The 19,621-nt window shown below is 38.3% G+C and overlaps 1 protein-coding gene and 1 long non-coding RNA gene across 5 annotated transcripts in view; one reads left to right on the forward strand and one right to left on the reverse strand.

The window, feature by feature from the left end:
* Positions 1 to 19,621, reverse strand: part of LOC138369782 (exocyst complex component 6B-like) — a 36,754-nt gene extending 17,133 nt beyond the window's left edge. For 2 of the 4 annotated variants that reach the window (XR_011229948.1, XM_069333388.1), the window contains exons 1-3: positions 19,255 to 19,621; positions 946 to 1,111; positions 50 to 234 (exon numbers count right to left, since the gene is read on the reverse strand). Coding sequence is in view for 3 of the 4 variants with exons in the window: in XM_069333388.1 (XP_069189489.1) it covers positions 50 to 234; positions 946 to 1,111; positions 19,255 to 19,409 (506 nt within the window). In the remaining variant the exon portion in view is untranslated. Of the gene's footprint in view, positions 1 to 49; positions 235 to 945; positions 1,112 to 6,464; positions 6,727 to 10,893; positions 11,264 to 19,254 lie in introns of those variants that run through there. The other 2 variants (XM_069333389.1, XM_069333390.1) reach the window with 2 other exon arrangements.
* LOC123764983 (uncharacterized) lies at positions 7,332 to 15,339 on the forward strand. Its single transcript, XR_006773662.2, has 3 exons — positions 7,332 to 7,568; positions 10,843 to 10,946; positions 11,864 to 15,339. It is a non-coding gene; the product is annotated as an uncharacterized lncRNA (long non-coding RNA).

Here is a 19,621-nt window from a genome sequence, read left to right on the forward strand (position 1 = left end):
ACCCTCCCCAAATTGGAAGCAGAAATGTAAATAAGAGTCATGAGCATACCTTTTTTCCTGCATCTGTTTTTGTAGTTTGGAGTAAGTGGTCAACACTGGCAAACATAATGTGAGAGCATCAATAGCTGCACAAATGTTGGATTGAACCTTTCTTGTTTTTATCAACTCTTCACTTTTAGCAAGGAGTTTTTTTGCAGATTCTTGGGCTTCGTCATCTATTCTTACAACTTCCGTCTGAAGTAAAATTTAAGGAAAGAATACGCGAATATTAGTGAAGTGTTGAAGTATTAGACATCGCTGGCAAATTTAGTATTATCAATGATGATACTTTGCTTTGTTCCTTACAAGACAAATCACTGTAATCACATGCATTTCTGTCAATAATATTCAACACTTAAAGTTGTTATATTATTCAACGATATCACATAAAACATTTGCTGCAAACTATATATGCTGCCTTAGCAGTAAGTACACATTGTTGACACCAAGGAAGCCACCAACAGCTTCCACTGGTAACTGACATCGCTGACCAGAAAGTTACATTTAATGAAATCGAGTGTAAAGTTTAAGATTAAGTACAAGTACACATTAGATGGACTATCCTTGTTGATTTTGATAATTGAAAATGAAGGAACAAAAATATTCACAAAAAAGAGCTAATAAAGTTTGAACAATTATTTACATAATGTAACTCACAATAACATGGCTGAAAACTAGACACTCGACCCCACATATTGTATATGAAAGAAAGGAAAGTGACGAACCAAAATATCACCACACTTTCCTTTCTTTTCATGGGCGAGTTAGGCGTCTAGAATCTTATTTTTTTCCTTCTTCTTTGCTTACATACAGTGTGATTCTTCAAGTAACATTTATGAAACATACCTAGCATAACATAAATCATTAATTAGCAAAACAGCAATCACACTTATGAACAAGAATTACCTTGAGTTTGTGTGCCTGAGATCTGACTTGCAGAAGCTCCCGAATTGAGTCAATAAAGCCCTGATAGTGGTGGTTACACATGCGTTCAATATCCCTGTCATGGTTTCGGATTCTTGTATCCAACCTTTCCATGAATTTGCCATGTTCATCTCCATCGTATATGGTCCTGTGAAAAAAAAGAACTAATTAAAATAACATTTAAATAAGCTAAGGTGGTTACAGTACCACCACAAACCAATGATAAATGAAATCTCCTTCATGTATCCCAACTTTTAAATAATCCCACACTCCTCTATTTGTAGTTCACCTATGGCTAGTTTCAGTAAGGGTTTTCATGGCAGTGGCTTGCGGGATCATATATACACAAGCCAGTTGATCTGGCATGTTCGACTTGAGCCTAATTCGCCATTAAAAATTTAAACCTATGTTCTGGCAGTTTCTTTTATTTGATATAAAAAAATTGTTTTTATGATTCTGCATATATGCCTACTTTTTATTAAGTTATTCTACCCTTCTTACCACATAATTTGCAAACATAAATTGTTATTTTATTGTGCAAATTGAGGAATGATCTTCAGTAAATGTTGCAGTTGTACGGTGGTTGACACGGGCATGTGGCAGGTGGTATATTACTGGTCACAAAAAGCAACCAATGACCTGTTTGAAGCAAATGCTAAATACCACCAGCATCAGACCATAGAGGATAGGGGACGCACTGAACCCAGAACACACAGCATAGTTGTGCCAACAGCAATCATTTTTAAAAGAATATGCTCCATATGCACCCATTAAGCATAATTCATAGTTTGAGCAAGTATGACCAATTGCTAGAACCTAAGGAGGTATTATTGTACCAGATACTGCAGCTATGAGGTAGTGCCAGAGCTGGATTTACTCCCCATAAGCACAATTAGGTAAGCACACTTGCCCATACATCCAGATCTGTCATAAGGGGCAAGCAATACATGTGACTGACCTATCACCTCTTGTCCTCCTCTCTTCAAATGTTATTAGTTTTTGTTCACATAGCCTGTCCTCATAACTCATTTCTTTATCTCTAGTATCTCTCATCGTAAATCTTGGATCTTTTCAATTCTTGTGCTTTACAAGATGTTGATTCCAAGCTGGAGCTGCATACTCCATGATTTACCTTACATATACCGTGTATATTTATAATGGATTCCTTGGTCAGGTTTGCCATCCTCATGTATGCAAGCCTTACACAAGTAGCTGAGGATTTCAACAGAGTGAAGCAGATTATTGTTAACAATTGATACCAGTACTCTAATGGAAGCTGAACTGCCATACTACCACTAATGAAGACAAGAAATCAGGACCTGTCCCATTTATAAAACTACTACAGGAACTTCTTTTCAACGAATCATAAGACAGAGAAAACAGACCTGAAAGACATAAGAAATGTGACCCTTACTAACACTAAACAGAAGATACAGTCCATCACATGTTGTACTACAAGAGTATGACAATCCAACTTGTTCATGAAGAACTCGTGACACCAAATAAAACGCCTTGAGAAAGACGAATGTTTTCTAAACCTTTACATGCCCATTAACATTACCCAATCAGCTTACACCTAGCCAGGAAGACAGTAGCACAACAAGTGACTCAAACCTCTCCACCTCATCATATAGTCAAGTTCAACATAACATGAAATTACTGTTCATTCATTGGAGCACAAGGAAGGGTTCAATCATACATGTGCAAGGATGCTCAGTGTTATGAATACAGTATACATACGTACTTACCTAGTTGTGCTAGCGGGGGTTGAGCTCTGGCTCTTTGGTCCCGCCTCTCAACTGTCAATCAACTGGTGCATAGATTCCTGAGCCTACTGGGCACTATCATATTTACATTTAAAACTGTGTATCAAGTCTGCCTCCACAACATCACTGCCTAATGCATTCCATCTGTTAACTACTCTGACACTGAAAAAGTTCTTTCTAACATCCCTGTGGCTCATTTGGGTACTCAGTTTCCACCTGTGTCCCCTTATTCATGTACCCATAACTCATTATGGTTATGATAAACCTAAGTGTTTAAGGTTTCAAGTCAATAAGTTAAGGTAAGGCACAATAAGGTATTATCCAATCAAAACCAATTATTACAAAAATATCTGACATTATATTAAACGCTTTAATAACAAGAAACCTTAGTTTCATGCTAATATGTGCTGTAAGTAGTGCTAGTTTCAAGCTAACACAATATAAGCTTTCTCAAGTAATAGCAGACAAAAATAAGTTACCATGGGAGTACACTGCTTAATTGAATGGAAACTTATAAGAGTAGAATTTTCTGAAGCAGATTTTGATTTTCCCAAGCCTCATCTTGAGGTTATCTTGAGGTGATTTTGGGGCTTGACGTCCCCGCGGCCCAGTCCTCGACCAGGCCTCCTTTTTGTTACACCCCTAGGAGGCAGCCCGTACCAACTGGCTAACTCCCAGGTACTTATTTACTGCTAGGTAACAGGCGCACCAGGGTAAAAGAAACTCTGCCCATTTGTTTCTGCCTCCACCGGGAATCGAACCTGGAACCTCAGGACTACGAACCTGAAGCGCTGTCCACTCAGCTGTCAGGCCGCCTCATACAGCATTTAATTTTGAAGGACTGCAGACTTTACACTTAGTAGCCTTTACCATTCATAGTTATAATTTTTGTTCATGAATTAAAAGACTACAGTAGTTGTTTTGTGTTTTCCTCAAAATTAATAAGATTAAATACATTATTTTTCAACATCTCAAACAATTACATACGTATTAATTAACAACCTTGAAAACTATTACTGGTGTTAGACTATGTATATGTGTGGAGTACTGTACATGTTCCTCTTACACCAATAGTTAAAGTTGGTCAATAATAATGATGAATGATTAATAAATGTTATGATTAATCATGAACAACATTATCACCATCCACCCCCTATTCCACTTTCATGTGTGGCTGCATTTGTCTTGCTGAAATAGCAGAATACAAGAAAATCTAGGACACAAAATATGAACCTTATCCAAATACAATAATACTGTAATCTTCTTTAGATTATATTAATCATATATACAGTGTTTTGTGCTATAGTTAAGAAATTTTTAAATAACATCTAGGCCTAAAAATAACAGCCTTATGACAAGTCACAGTTCATTTCTATCACAATTCTTATCGTATTTAACAATTTAAAATTAAATAATCACTGAGCAATGAAAAGAAAGTTAGGACACACATTATTTCCTGATAGAGTGTCGAGGTGGTGAAGATCCTCTCAAAATGGTCCAGTTCACACTGCCCCTCCACTTCAGTTTCCATGATTGTGTGTCACAAGTCAATGTCAACAATGCTACACACTAAAGTGATGTCAATCCTGTTATATTTAGTCACTATAGAATTTTTCCAAACCCCAAAACTATGAAACTAAGCAAAAGCACAACACTACATTTATTTAAATTTTCCACAAGCCTGTGCCCGGCACACCCCCTCAGCCCCTGAAAACTAACACCAAAGCAGCAGTGTTGGGTGTTATATGACCGAGTGTATCATAGGGAACCTATAGTGGGTGTGTGTGTGTGTGTGTGTGTGTACTGGTAAATGTTGCCACACATTATACAATGTAAACAATGCCCTTACATTAATACTGTACCTTCAAAACCTTCCTGTCAAATTTTATAACTAAACTATTACTGTTATATATGGACAAAATACTGCACAGGTAATTGGAAACCTCCTCAAAGCAATACAGTACTGTACTTACATTTATATAATCTAGCTCGCCATAATTGTCATGAAACCTTAGGTGGCAACAGTTAGTACTGGACTAGCTGAGAAGTGCAGGACTTGATAACTGGTGCTTTAGTACCATTCCTGGGTGCACTTGTGACTACACTGCACACCAATATTACACAAAAATAATTCAAGGTCCTATTAATACATGTTCTACATATGTAGATATTTACCATAATTGCATACCATGTACATACTTGTATATGTCAGAAGTGAGCATTTGCAATGTCTTGTCACAATGAATGAATACGGTATGTAGGTAAAGAATGTGTGGAGGCAATAATTGTACATAATTTTAACTTGAAACTAGAATAAAGTGCATTCCAGTATACTGAGCAGCTCTCACAATGGTAGTGCTTCTCTCCTATACTCAGTATACTGAGCAACTTTCACAATAGTAGTGCTTCTCTTCTGTACTCAGTATACCAAGCAGCTCTCACAATGGTAGTGCTTCTCTCCTATACTCAGTATACCAAGCAGCTCACACAATGGTAGTGCTTCTCTCCTGTACTCAGTATACCAAGCAGCTCTCACAATGGTAGTGCTTCTCCTCTGTACTCAGTATACTATGCAGCTCACACAATGGTAGTGCTTCTCTCTTATACTCAGTATACTGAGCAGCTCTCACAATGGTAGTGCTTCTCTCCTATACTCAGTATACCAAGCAGCTCTCACAATGGTAGTGCTTCTCCTCTGTACTCCAGTATACTGAGCAGCTCACACAATAGTAGTGCTTCTCTTCTGTACTCAGTATACTGAGCAGGTTCTCACAAAAAGAGCACTTCATATCTTTACTCCAATACAGAGTAATTTCTTAAATCTTAACAGACATATAATGAATTCCTCCAGATAATGTAACAGTATCACCATATCAACTCTCCACTGCGAACGATTGGTAATCTGAACTATATAGGGTCAACCCCATTTGAGTTAGCTAATTGTTTTACTGACAAAGTTAACAAAATTAACACATTTGAATTTATTCTGGTTTTGTTCAACAAAGGTCTCAATAACCTGAATTTTAATTCGGGTTCAGAAGTAAATCCGGTGATCCAGTGTCTCAAGTCAGGTCACCTGCTGAATCGGGATTACTGTGTTATAGGCAGATATGGACCCAAATTAAAGTTCAGGAACATATTTCATATGAAACACTCAGACAAAAATAATGACTAGAATCAGTTCAATGGGGGTTTTGGCCATACTTCTGTTAAGTGTGCTGCTTTGCCAGGTAAAGAATGTTAATTATTAGGAAAAAGAACGAAGTCAATGTGGCTATACAGTTGCCAAATCACAGGAATGGGTTACAATAGCACTGTTACCCTATATAATGAGAAACTTTTATAACAAGAGCACTTCATATCTACAATATACTGTACTACAGTATATACCATAACAAAAACTATACAAGCACTTTCAATCCTTTAAAAATGCTTTAAACCTTCATGAAAGAAAACAGATTTGGTGTCAGTTTGAATTTTCAATTATACTTTGACAACTTAGTAGCTAGCAAATTCTATTCAGAAAGTTCATCACTAGATCGCATCAGTTGAAATTATGTAGTAAAGTTTGTTGCTGCACAGATGTGGCTCAATAGAATTGTTTTAAGAATAACATCATTCACTGTGCCTTAGCATAATCCATGATTGAAGAGACATAGTTTTTAAAACTACAGTACTGTAATCCCAATCTTTAAATTCAATTAAAAGCTGAATGATGGAAAAATAAACCCTTACCATGTGAAGTAATATGCAGTTGGGTCTACAACACCTGGGAACATCATTTTCAATCTCCTTATCAATGGGAGTTGCTATTCACCTTTCAACCACTAGATTTTGCCTTACTGGAAACTTTGTATGTTATACTGTGCAGTGCATGTTCAATTTAATTACTGTTCATTCAAAACACCACAACCGTCTTATTCAGAGAATTAATTATAAATGGTATGATGGTGGTTGTTGCTAGATTCTCTCTCTCTCTCTCTCTCTCTCTCTCTCTCTCTCTCTCTCTCTCTCTCTCGCACACATTGAGCAAACCTGCTCCCTCAGGATGTATAACTATGATACCAACATCCTCTACTGACTTACAGAGGCTTCAGTTTCTTAATGATGTACCATCACCTTTTATACTCAACTAAATAATATTGAACATTTCACATGAAACTTGTATGTATATAAAGTATATATGCAGCCCAATATTCTTATTTTCAAATGGTTAAGAAAAATCTAAATTTAAAGGAAACATGCCATGGTATTTCAAATTAAGACTTACACCTAAAGATTCCAAACTAAATAAATAAAGCCAAATGGCAAAATTGGCATGTTATTTACAAGCCAAATTAAATCAAGTCATTCCAAATTAAATCAAGATAATAACATTTATGATAGAAAAGAAAAAGTAAAGTAAGTAAATCAAAATAAAAGTACAGCATGTACTGAACATAAAAAAAAATATATATACAAGGCTCAAAAACAACAGAAGTACAGTACAGTACTTCATTCATAATTCAAAAAGTAGATATAGAGCTTTCATTAATAACAATAAATGTGTGGTTACCCTGTGTATCAAATACAGTACACTATCTCAACAGGATGTTCACAGTAAGGGAGGAGCCACAAACCCTTGCGGTGAGGTATCAGAGCTGCAAGAAGTGCCAGTGCTGAAACAAAATTCCTGAGGAAAACAGTGGTTCATATTTTGAGAATTATACACCATCTTTATTCCTGTGTACCACGTACATCGGGTGAGGTGGCATTTGCTCAAAGGAAAAAGATCTGCATCAGCATACTGCTGGTAAATCATCTACTGTACAGCAATGTCCCATTGCTTCACAGGACAAGGTAGAGAGTGCTTCCTATCAGTTGTCAATTGTTTCATACATCCCCTCATTCACTCCCTCTTTTTCAAATTGAGTCCACTGCATCTTAAAAATTGTACACACAATAACATTAGAATAAATGAAATTGCAGAAGACCTTTTGGCCTATTTAAGACAGCTATCTATATCAACCAAAACTCATTCATATACAGTACAGCATCCATTTCACCCCATTTTAAACAATCCAGTGATCCTATGTCCATTATGTTATCCAGTAATTTGTTCCATAAATTTACAACTATTTACAAACCAATATTTGCCCAGGTTTTCCTGAATCTAATCTTATCCAATTTATATTCCTTGTTTCATGTTCTATTTTGTTGGCATCGAAGTGTGCATAATTAAAAAAGTAAATAAATAAAATGGAAATTTTTTTAGATAGCAATTGGAGCAGAGTAAGGGTTAAACCCCACCACCAATAAATAACAGGCAGTTTCCTGTTTCAACTATGGGAATCCAATATGTACTGTGGTTAGGTTGGATATAGAGAATTACAGGGATTGAATCACCACAGGCATTTTTCTCCATACTAATATAATTAACTTTTGTGTCTAATAATAGTGGCTAAAACATTCAGCTAGGAATTACTACACTACCTTGGTAGCTATATAATCAACTTACACTATACTGCTGTATATGCATAAAACTAAATGCTTGGTTGTGTAAATGCTTGATGAATCCTGGCCCTGGGATTGTGTGTGTTTACTAGTTGTGTTTTTGCGGGGGTTGAGCTTTGCTCTTTCGGCCCGCCTCTCAATTGTCAATCAACTGTTTAACTTTTTTTTTTTTTTTTTTCCCCACACCACACACACACACACCCCCCCCCCAGGAAGCAGCCCGTGACAGCTGACTAACTCCCAGGTACCTATTTACTGCTAGGTAACAGGGGCACTTAGGGTGAAAGAAACTTTGCCTATTTGTTTCTGCCTCGTGCGGGAATCGAACCCGCGCCACAGAATTACGAGTCCTGCGCGCTATCCACCAGGCTACGAGGCCCCCCCTGTGTGTGGTGAGGTGCATGTACAACTACTAGTATTATTACAGTTAGGCCTCTCACTCTGTCAACAACCTTTTATTTTTTTATTCAGTTTGAGGATCACTGTTTTCATTTTCTGACTTCTATGTGTTAGGGGTCTCAAATTACATGACACTTTCAATTTTGAGTGTACAGGTACCAAGAATGTTAGAATTGTCATGTTTTTGTGGTCACTCTGAAAATATATACTACTGTATACTGTACTTCAACCTATTGCTGCAGTGTCAGGCTTTCACTATGTACAGTACAATACATATATTGTTTTCATTCATTCATTCATCAATTGATTTTGCCTTTATTGTACAGTATGGCATTTGCACAACAAATCAGAAAACTACGTTTATGCATGGAATTCAACCACTGCAAACTACTTCAAGCTCATCATCACCTAGCAAAAAATCAGCTATCAGAACTATAACAAATTCTGCCTTCAGACAAGACAGCTTCTTGCTTAAATCCCTAAACAAACTTCCAGTCTCCCAAAAAATGATTTTGAATTAATCCATACATTCTCTTGTGCAATTTACTTACAATGCCATATTCCTCAATTTTAATCCCATTTTGAAAGTCTTCCCAGATGGATGTAATAGAACCCATGAACCTCAGAAATAAATATCTCTCTGATATTACCATAGCCAGACTCTATGCAAACCTGCCATGCAAATAGAGACCCCAATATATGGAACTCCCTTTCTAATTATTGTAGTAAAAACTGTTTAACTGTACTGCACTTTATTAAAAAATTAATAATGAAGTACTGTATTATTATAGTACTGTAAGGATTAGATGAAGTACTGTACCTAATTTCATTACCACTGTAATCCCACCTTGTGCTACTAACTCACCTAGTACTTTACAATCTAAAAATACAATTACATTAATAATAAATTTCTGATCACCACTACTTTATATTAATAATAATAGATGGGGTACCTCACAATAACTAGGTCTCTTCTCCCTCCTCCCTCTATAACCTCCCATCCCTGTTATTCTTACTATTGTTACAAACACAATGTTGTAATGATATTGAGATTACATTGTGTGTAGTGAATGACAGAAAATTGTGAAAGTCTTTGGAAAACCAAAGCCCCATTTCAGAATTTATAGGCATCGCTAGTAACTGCAATAGGTGTTAATCCTACTTAAGAGAGGCATAGGGGGTAAACCTCAATCCCCTCCCCCCCCTTATGACACCATATAATCACAATTCACCATACAAAGTTGCAGGAGGCTAACTGTAAGCATCAGGCCTCCAACATTGAACATACATTGTTTTATATATTTGTACATGGGTAATAATTATTTGAATCCAAATTCTGTCATTACTGTATATACCTGTCACTAGTACATCTATTTTTGTTTTTCGAGATTGACTTCCAAACTGTAATTTAAAATTCACTGAAATCCTGCACGAGCTTTTAAAACTTACTCAAACTGAACTGCGTATTAATGGCTTTGCTAGAATTTAGTACTTAATTACCAAGTGTATTCTCACAACCTATTGTACCTTTTTGCACATATATAAGTAAAATACAGTATATGGCATTTCCATATTAATGTTTATTACATATGGGGTGATAACTACACATTGTACGAAGTACATTACATTACCCACTTCCTTGCATCAAACTCCTATGTTTACTTAGTGGCCATGTAAACAAAACCAAAATAACAAGACAGGCTAACATTATACAACATATATTTTATAATAAATATTATTACTATAAAAAAATTCTTCAATCCTTCATTTCTCCATCAAAATTAAGTCTTGCTTTGACTGAATGAGTTGCATAAATTACAGTAATAAATATGAGAGCACAGGGAGGTTGACTTGGCCCCTCTCTCTGCCCTGCATGTTAGCCTACAACACCCTATATGAAGTGTTTTAAGTTTTTTCTCTAAAAGACCTCAAAAGTACAGCATGCTTTGTGGTGGTCATTTACCATGAAGTGCTCTAGAAACATTACTGGACTCCATACAAGCTAGCATTTTGAATTTTAAATAGTTTTCAATATACTAGTCTAGTAATGTCTAGAGTAACCCCCCCCCCCTTGCCACATTAAGGTTCATCAGCTGGTCAGGTTTGAACCCTTTGGGGTTGACCTGTACAAACTTGTCCACTCCAAATCTCCCAATCATATCCAAAAATTAACCTCAAACGCTAGAATTGTATAGTAATGGTGTCCGACTTTCTCGACTAGGCTAGTGGGAGTGGCAAGTGGAAGGAGAGTATACTGGTGGGGAGTTAGCACCTGATGACGAGCGCGACGCGGCTGGTGTCTGGTCCCTCCAGCTCGTTAAGCAGGTGGGTGACCGTGTGGGGGTCCTCCTCCATCATGCTAGGTCCTCCTCCCTCACGCTATCAGCGACCACCTTCCTCGCACTACCACCTCACCCTCATCACCTCACCCACCCACACTACGTCCCAATATCAAAGATTTTATTAGATGTCCTCACAGACGCTAGGCTGTCGTGGTCTTAAGGTCTGCGGCGGAAGTCTGCAGTGTTCATAAGAGCTCCTCCTACCATGAATGGCATAGCAATTAGCACGTATTGAGGGAAAAACTATGAAGTATTTTCAAATAGTGAGTGTGGTCTGCATGAGGGCGGGAAGCTGCAGACGACACCATGGAGAGTGGCGGCATGTGCACCCTCTGATCCCTCACACGCCCCTAACACGCCCACCTCAACACCCGTTATAACACTGACACCGCATCACTTTAAAGTGCCAAGTGGAGGAGAAGGTTGGCTGTGTGTGTGTGATAAGTGTGGTGTCACGGGGCGGTGGAGACGCGGCTGGGGTCGATATATCCTCCACTAACCACAGTATGTCACTCCTGCAGCCTCACACAGCCGCCCTACAACACTTATCTCAACCATGTCCTCACACCTTCAAGGTGAGGACCTACTGTACCACATTTAACAGTAGGCTACCAATTTGCTACATAGGCCTCGTTTGACTACAGGCGTATATGTCAAACTAGGTTATTACATTCATCTTAATCTTTGCGCGTGCGATTTTTTTTAATGCTGTACTTAAAATTACAACAGTGTGCGCGATGTGGTCTACCTCAACAAACTTATATACTAAGCAAGTATTCCCACTAAACTATTATGGTGTCCATGAATATGTTTATTAGTATGTTTGATAAGAAAATAATGTCGACGCGCTATTACTGCCAAGTGAAGCTGCATTAACCAAGATGATTGACATGTTGATAGGCCTACACAGCAGACTGGAGCGTGGCTAGGCCTACACAGCAGAATGGAGCGTGGCTAGGCCTACACAGCAGAATGGAGCGTGGCTAGGCCTACACAGCAGACTGGAGCGTGGCTAGGCCTACACAGCAGACTGGAGCGTGGCTAGGCCTACACAGCAGAATGGAGCGTGGCTAGGCCTACACAGCAGACTGGAGTGCGGGCATCTTCATGCACTTCACAAGCATTCCTTAACGCTCACTCCCCTCAAGCAGGGATGGGGGGTGGGGAGGGATCACAAACAGAGGGGCCAAGGGAGGAATTTTCCAGTGCCACGACGAGAGACTCAAGCAGTGCCATATGATAACCAAGTACAGTAGTGTCAATGAGAGAGAACCTAGCAGGGCCAATGGGAAAAAGCAGTGCCAATGCAAGATAATCAAGGTGTACCAATTTGACCTTGGTACACCTTGATTAACTGTAACAAATCAAACAGCGCCAATGTTAAAAAAGTGTGAAGAGGAAACAATAAAAAAAGTGCCAATATGAGACAGTGCTAGGATGAGATAATCATGTAATGCCAAGATATAATAATCAGTGCCAAGAGGGGATAATCATGTAATGCTAATATATAATTATATATTATATAATATTATATATTATAATATTGCAATATATAATAAGCAGTGTCAGGTTTAGACAGTCAAGCAGTGCCATGATGGGGTAATCAAGCAGTGCCAATAATCAAGCTATGTAATGATGAGATAAGCAGTGTAAAAATTAGATAAGCAGTGCCAAGATGGCATAATTAAGCAGTGCCAAAATGAGATAATGTCAAGATGAAGTAAAAAACAGTGTCAGGATGAGATAATCAGTGCCAAGATAATTAAACAATGCAGTATAATAAACAAGTGCCAGAGTGAGATAATTAAGGAGTGCCAAGATTAGATAATTAAAGTGCTAAAGATGATCTCATTGGGGCAAGAAGCCAGCATACTTATGAAAGCACCCCCCCTCCCCCCAGGCCATCTACTGACCTTTCCCAGAATGCAATCCACAACAGTTGCCTAACTCCTGGGTTCCTATATACTGCTAGTTGAACAGAGACATCAGGTATAAGGAAAAGTCTCTATTGAAAATTAAACAGGGGACCTTTCAACTGTGAACTGACTGTACTGACCAGGAGATAATATTGCAACCTGTTGTACAAAAAGTACCTATAGTTACTAAGGGTGGAAGTACAGTACAAAATATGAACTGTTGCACCCAAAGAGTCACATTTTGTACCATTTTACAGTATTCATTTTGTAGAAGGCCCAAGAGATGGGACCAATCACATTTAACTTTACCTAGGCCTAGTATAGTACATGATGTACTGTACTAAATTGGGCCTAAGATTGCAAGTCAGGCTCAGCATTGCTTATTTAGATCTTTGCAGGTTGTTTAGGTTTATTCTGTTCCACAGTTTGGTTTGCTCTTTAGTATTCCAAAACTAACTTTTTAGGATTAACGTAATCCATATTTTGTACATTCCGTCCACTGAAACTATAAGTCCTATAAATTTTGTAGGTTGGGATGTAATATAGCAGTGCTAGGAGATAATATAGCAGTGCCAGGAAGTAATATAGCAGTGCCAGGAGATAATATAGCAGTGCTAGGAAGTAATATAGCAGTGCCAGGAAGTAATATAGCAGAACCAGGAGATAATAAACATCAGAGGGAAAGAAATGAGTATCATAGGTAGGAATCAATAAAAAATGAATGCACCAGAAGAGAAGAAAATAGTAGAGAAATTAATTCAAGGAAGATAAGCAACTGTAGTGCCATTTAAAGCAATGGTTCTCAATATGGGGCCATGTCCCCAGGGTCTGTGGGGACTTTAATGTGTGTGCTCCAAGGTGTGTCTAGTCTGTACATGTTTCAAAGTTGCTTGACTGATTAAAAACAACTTTGGAACACACACACACACATTAGAGAGAGCACCAAGAGGCCATAAGGCCCACATTGAAACTTTAAATTAATCATTGCTAGGAATAAAGAGTGAAGGGAATGTGAACTGATGCCCTAAGAGAAACTGGTGCCCAGAGAGAATCTGGTGCCCAGAGAGAATCTGGTGCCCAAAGAGAAACTGGTGCCCGATAGAGAAATGCTGGTGGTTACGAAGTTGTACTGGGGACCAACCTGCTAGATGGGAGAAAAACTGGTGTCAAGAAATACTGATCAGGGGGAAGTAGCTGGTGTCCTGGGGAGAAACTTGTGTCAGAGTTGATATACCAATGTCTGTTGGGGAGGAGGAATCATCATCATCAGGAAAAAGCCATCCAAATGCCAATAAACCCACTAAAATGAGATGGAAAAACTAGTGAAGTCTTGAGATGAACAATTTGTCTCTTCAAAATCAAGATGAACATAATCTATCTAGTTGATTCTTCAGTGCTGGAGGATACTATCCTGGTTGCAGTCATGGGGCAGTGGTCCCAAGTCTTCCAGAAGCGATGCAGTTGCTGCTTATCTTGAAGTGAAAGTGAAGGCGAGGTCAGGTTAAACATGTATCTCGTTATAAATGCCTGCCAAAGAATGTTGAACTAGTTAACTGATGAGAGTTGAGACTTTCCCAATACTATGGGAAAATTCATTCTGACCATGTTGAGATTTCAAGGTCAGAAAGCACATCTACAAGATGGTAGATGCATCGGTCATTGTGCCTATAGCATGGCATGCACAAGCTTTTGCAAGTAAATTCATTCAAAAGAATGAGTTACAAACCGCAAGCATCCCAGTGTAGATACACCCATACAAAAAAAAATCCCATGCTAGGTCCAGAATCCTAGATGAATAGTAACCAAATTCTGTGACAATGTTACTCCAACCTAATTTGTAGTGAAATTTCAGTTCACATTTTAAATCAGTACGCAGAACCACCATACAATTATAAGTTGCCAAAAAATTCATCTATATCAATGTGCTATGGAAATATTAAAAATGTAGAAATTAGTCTACTACAGTGTAGGGGTAATGTATATGTCAGTGTTAAATTATACATTTGCTATACTGTATAGTATATTTCATATTTTTTACCTATACATGCACTAAAGAAGATAGCTAGTTTTGCAAAATTTTGGTTTGTAAATACAGTTTAATGATTAAGGTGCAGGTCAAGCTCAGTACATTCCAGGTCATATACATTTGTGCCATTTAACCACATTACTGTATAGCTTTTATTCAATAGGTAGTCACTGTCAAGATGGCCTTTTACATTTTGGTTATACACAGGCACTGAAGGGCAGGCCGCAGGTCTGGCACTAAAGGACAGGTCACAGGTCTGGCACTAAAGGACAGGTCACAGGTCTAGCACTAAAGGACAGGTCACAGGTCTGGCACTAAACGACAGGTCACAGGTCTGGCACTAAAGGACAGGTCACAGGTCTGGCACTAAAGGACAGGTCACAGGTCTGGCACTAAAGGACAGGTCACAGGTCTGGCACTAAAGGACAGGTCACAGGTCTGGCACTAAAGGACAGGTCACAGGTCTGGCACTAAAGGACAGGTCACAGGTCTGGCACTAAAGGACAGGTCACAGGTCTGGCACTAAAGGACAGGTCACAGGTCTGGCACTAAAGGACAGGTCACAGGTCTGGCACTAAAGGACAGGTCACAGGTCTGGCACTAAAGGACAGGTCACAGGTCTGGCACTAAAGGACAGGTCACAGGTCTGGCACTAAAGGACAGGTCACAGGTCTGGCACTAAAGGACAGGTCACAGGTCTGGCACTAAAGGACAGGTCACAGGTCTGGCACTAAAGGACAGGTCACAGGTCTGGCACTAAAGGACAGGTCACAGGTCTGGCACTAAAGGACAGGTCACAGGTCTGGCACTAAAGAGCAATACTGTAACACCCGGTTCTGTTCTTGCTTACTGTGGAGGGGAATGAATGTACAGTACAGTATTTACTTTTATTAAAATTTAGTTTATCAAAGAGATTTTATTAATATCTATTAATCATTATTGACAGAAATTGCCACAGAATGAAAGAGTGAAGATTAATACTTGAACTTTGGGTTCTAATTTAATTATCAGCAATCGAAGTAGAAAAATGTACATGGATCCTAAATATAAACTTTTAGGCAATTGGGAACATCTCTGAACAAGGGGTAAGTGCACTTACAGTGAGTTGGCACGAGTAATCACCTCTAACCAGGTCACTCAGGAGACCACAGATAACACACTCACTATGCTCTTCCTTCTTCATTCCCTCTCCCTATCTTTATTTATTTATTTATTTATTTATTTAATATTATTATACACACACACACACACTCACACCTTCTTGACTGGCTTGATTTCCTTTTCCTCCCCCATTCAAGGTGACACAAGGTCACTGTTACACGAGCAGTTTTGTCCACACCTCATTTTGCCCCTGCTCATCAACTTCACACCTTAAGTCAAACTTTGGTCTTCATAGTGTTTATTTTTATAGGGACATGTGCCCCTCTGTTCCCATCCAGTATTCAGTTGTTTAAGCGTTCAGTAGTGATCGTATTACTGTTCTCTGTTCTACTTGTTACAGCAGGTCAGGCACTAAAGGACAAGTTGCAGGTGAGGTATCAAAAACAGGTTGCAGGTCAGGCAACTCTCGCCACAGAAAGTCAAGACAAACAAGACTTAGGTCAGACACAAGCTAGACTAGAAAAAACATGCACATGAAGCAAATTATAATGCAGTTGCTTGTTTAGGACATACTACCTTTCTGGTTGTTTTCATCTTGGCTTGGTTTATCTAGTATCCCCACACTCGCTTTGCATTTAATGAGTGGACCAGATCCTGTATCTGGTCTCCAATAGGTGCTTATGACTTAACAAAATAAAGAGAGCCTGGTAGGATTTATTAGACTTCGAACCTAGGTAGCTTGGGAAGCCAATGAGAGAAGGCCTTCCAGAAAACTAGCACCTGCTGTACCTGCACTGCTGGCTTGGATGAAATCACAAAAATTTCAAGAACTTTAAATATACCAAAATAAAATGTTAAAATATAATAATTTAAAAATAATTCCCAATATCTGGGACAAGAAGCCTGTATGTTGGTTTTTATCAAGGTCTCCCTAGGTCAAACTACTGACCTTCCTGGGATGCAACCCATAACATTTGCCCAACACCTGGGTACCTATTTACTGCTAAATGAACACACAAATCAGGTAAAAGGAACTGTTCCCAACCGTTTCTGTACCAACCAGGGATCGAGCTCAAGCTCCCCAAGTCGAGAACATAGACCACTGAACTACATGACCTAGTACAGTACAAAATACAATAAATAATCTACAGTATTTTGTTTACCATGAACATGAAAATCTCGTTCATTTATTTTCAAAGGTATAGGGGTTACATTTTATTATAAATTGATTTTCATTTTCTGGAGGATATTGATTCTTAAGCTGTACAAAAACCACAGTAACACACACCTATAAAGGTGCATTATGGGTAACAATTAATAATTTTGGAGATCAGTGCCACACCCACCCAAGGGTCATTTATATGGACTTCCATTTTCAGATCAATTGAAAACATCACCAATGTACAGTGACACACTATGCTACCTTTACCTCGCCCATTAACCCTTAAACTGCACAAAATGTCATATGATGTGTGACAGTGAACTCAGTTTTTAACATTTTCTGAAACTTTCAAATGTTTTGTGCATAATCTACTAGGCAAATGCTCCAATTTTGTCTAAAGGCTACCACTGTAACTTGGAAAAAAGAAAATAAAAAATAATTATAAAATTTAATATTGAAAACTTCAGATTTTGAAATCGGCTGCAAAAATATAAAAATACCACCAACTGTTCATTTGGTGTTATTATGCTCTCAGAATAGCATATGATCTTCATTTTAATATATTTAGAATATAGGTTTTCAGTATAGTTTACTGTAAAAAAAATTGTCAATATGGTATTTGAAATATGCACAGTTAGACAACAAAAATGTATAACCCCAAACGTTTAGAGTTTATGAAAAATCAATTCTATAAGGATTGTAGAACAGACAGCTGTGCACACTATATGTAAAAATGGTGAGAATTGATCAGAAACTAGATTTTTGGATACCAACTTACCAGAATGCACGTTGAAATTCTAGTTATAGATATAATTGAAGTTCAAGTTATCGACAATAAATAAGGCAGTTCCAATTCATGAATTTACTTGTATGTTGTAATAAACATTGTTTGGCATTCATACTCAAGTATGTGAAAGTTGTAGGTCAATGTGTGTAGAAATGAAGTCAAGAAAAAATAACCTCCCCCCCCAAAAAAAAAAAAATATATAGGGATAATTATAATAATTTAGGGAATATATTTAGGGTATACTTTATATAAGTAAAAAGGCCCTAATCTGGTCCCTAATCATCAAAACAACCTAAAGAACAAGGAAAATAGAGTTTGAAATCTGTGAAAAAATCAGTCCAAAAAAATTCAGTCCCCAAGTTTTGAGAGTTGTAACTGATTTGTGACCAATTTAATTCTGGCTTCACATAGTTAGGGAGGAGTATGCATTCTTCAGGATGTAACGGTTAAAACAAATTCAAATAATAAACAAAGGAAGGAAAAAAACACAGGCGATTTGACAAAAGCTCGTTTTCCAATTGTAAAAGCTGTATAATTTATATTAAGATGTACAGTATTGTCATTTTAAAATCCAGTGCCGAACCATCTTGGGTACGATGTACTGTATTTATTTTGAAAATGTTCCCCAACTCTAGTGATATAATGAATATGCTCGACAAAAGTTGGCTAAGCTTTCTCTTACGGTCTTTTATAGCCCTAAAAAATACATGTTGAGGACTTAAGGATTTGCTTAGCTTTGGGCTATCAATTTGTTAGCTAACTTCTTCCTTAGTAATAATGAGTATACCTTTTTTCCTCATTCTATTCTTTATTATATTTCATTCTCTAACATTCTATAAATATGTTACCCTTCTGGCACGCTCTCACTTTTCTCACTCCCAAAGACCTTGACAAAATACCTGTTATTCAAAAGTACACTCCTGAACTGGAATTTTTACTTCACTTACGCTAAGTTGATACTGTATTCACTTAGTGCCTTGGCACATATGTGGTCCTAAACACATGTGGTCCCATATCCAACTTATCTTCTTAGTTATTACTAGTTACACTTTATTCGGCACGTTTTATTAGGTTAGGTTAAGGCAAGTTTGGGTTAGGAATAAACAGGAGCTGCCCACCTAGCTATTCTATAATGCAATTACCTACACTATGAAGCAGGTGTTGAAACTGCCGTGTGTAGAGGTATACAAGGCTGGCTATCCCTGATCTGTTTACAATATCCTTGAGAAGGAAGTACACCTGACATGTCACCTGTTGATATCAGGCTCCCTGGCTGTCACGCCCCCCTCTCAACCTTACCTGAAGGTGGGGCCCCAGTACTCATCGATAGCCTCTATTTCATGAAGGAGTAGCTCATGTCTGAGGGAGACTGGGTCTTCCTGGGCGGCCTCAGAGCCCTTGTTGGGTGGATAAGTGGTAGTGGCCGGGTCGTCCTCTTGTACCGTCACCTCCATAACACACTCCGCTGCTAACTTCTTCCTTCACACACCCACCTCTCACAGCCTCCCTCCTCTCACACTCCACTCTCACAATATTAACATCTTGTAAAGTTCCCGCAATATTTGCCTCCAGCATGTGCATTAATTAGTTAAATAGAGTGGAGGAGGGTTGCTGTTCACTTGTTCCCTCACACGGGGACTTGTGGGCCGCTGCGGTGGGCGGCTTC

Source organism: Procambarus clarkii, chromosome 29, assembly GCF_040958095.1.
Source record: "Procambarus clarkii isolate CNS0578487 chromosome 29, FALCON_Pclarkii_2.0, whole genome shotgun sequence".
Classification (NCBI taxonomy): Eukaryota; Metazoa; Arthropoda; class Malacostraca; order Decapoda; family Cambaridae; genus Procambarus; species Procambarus clarkii.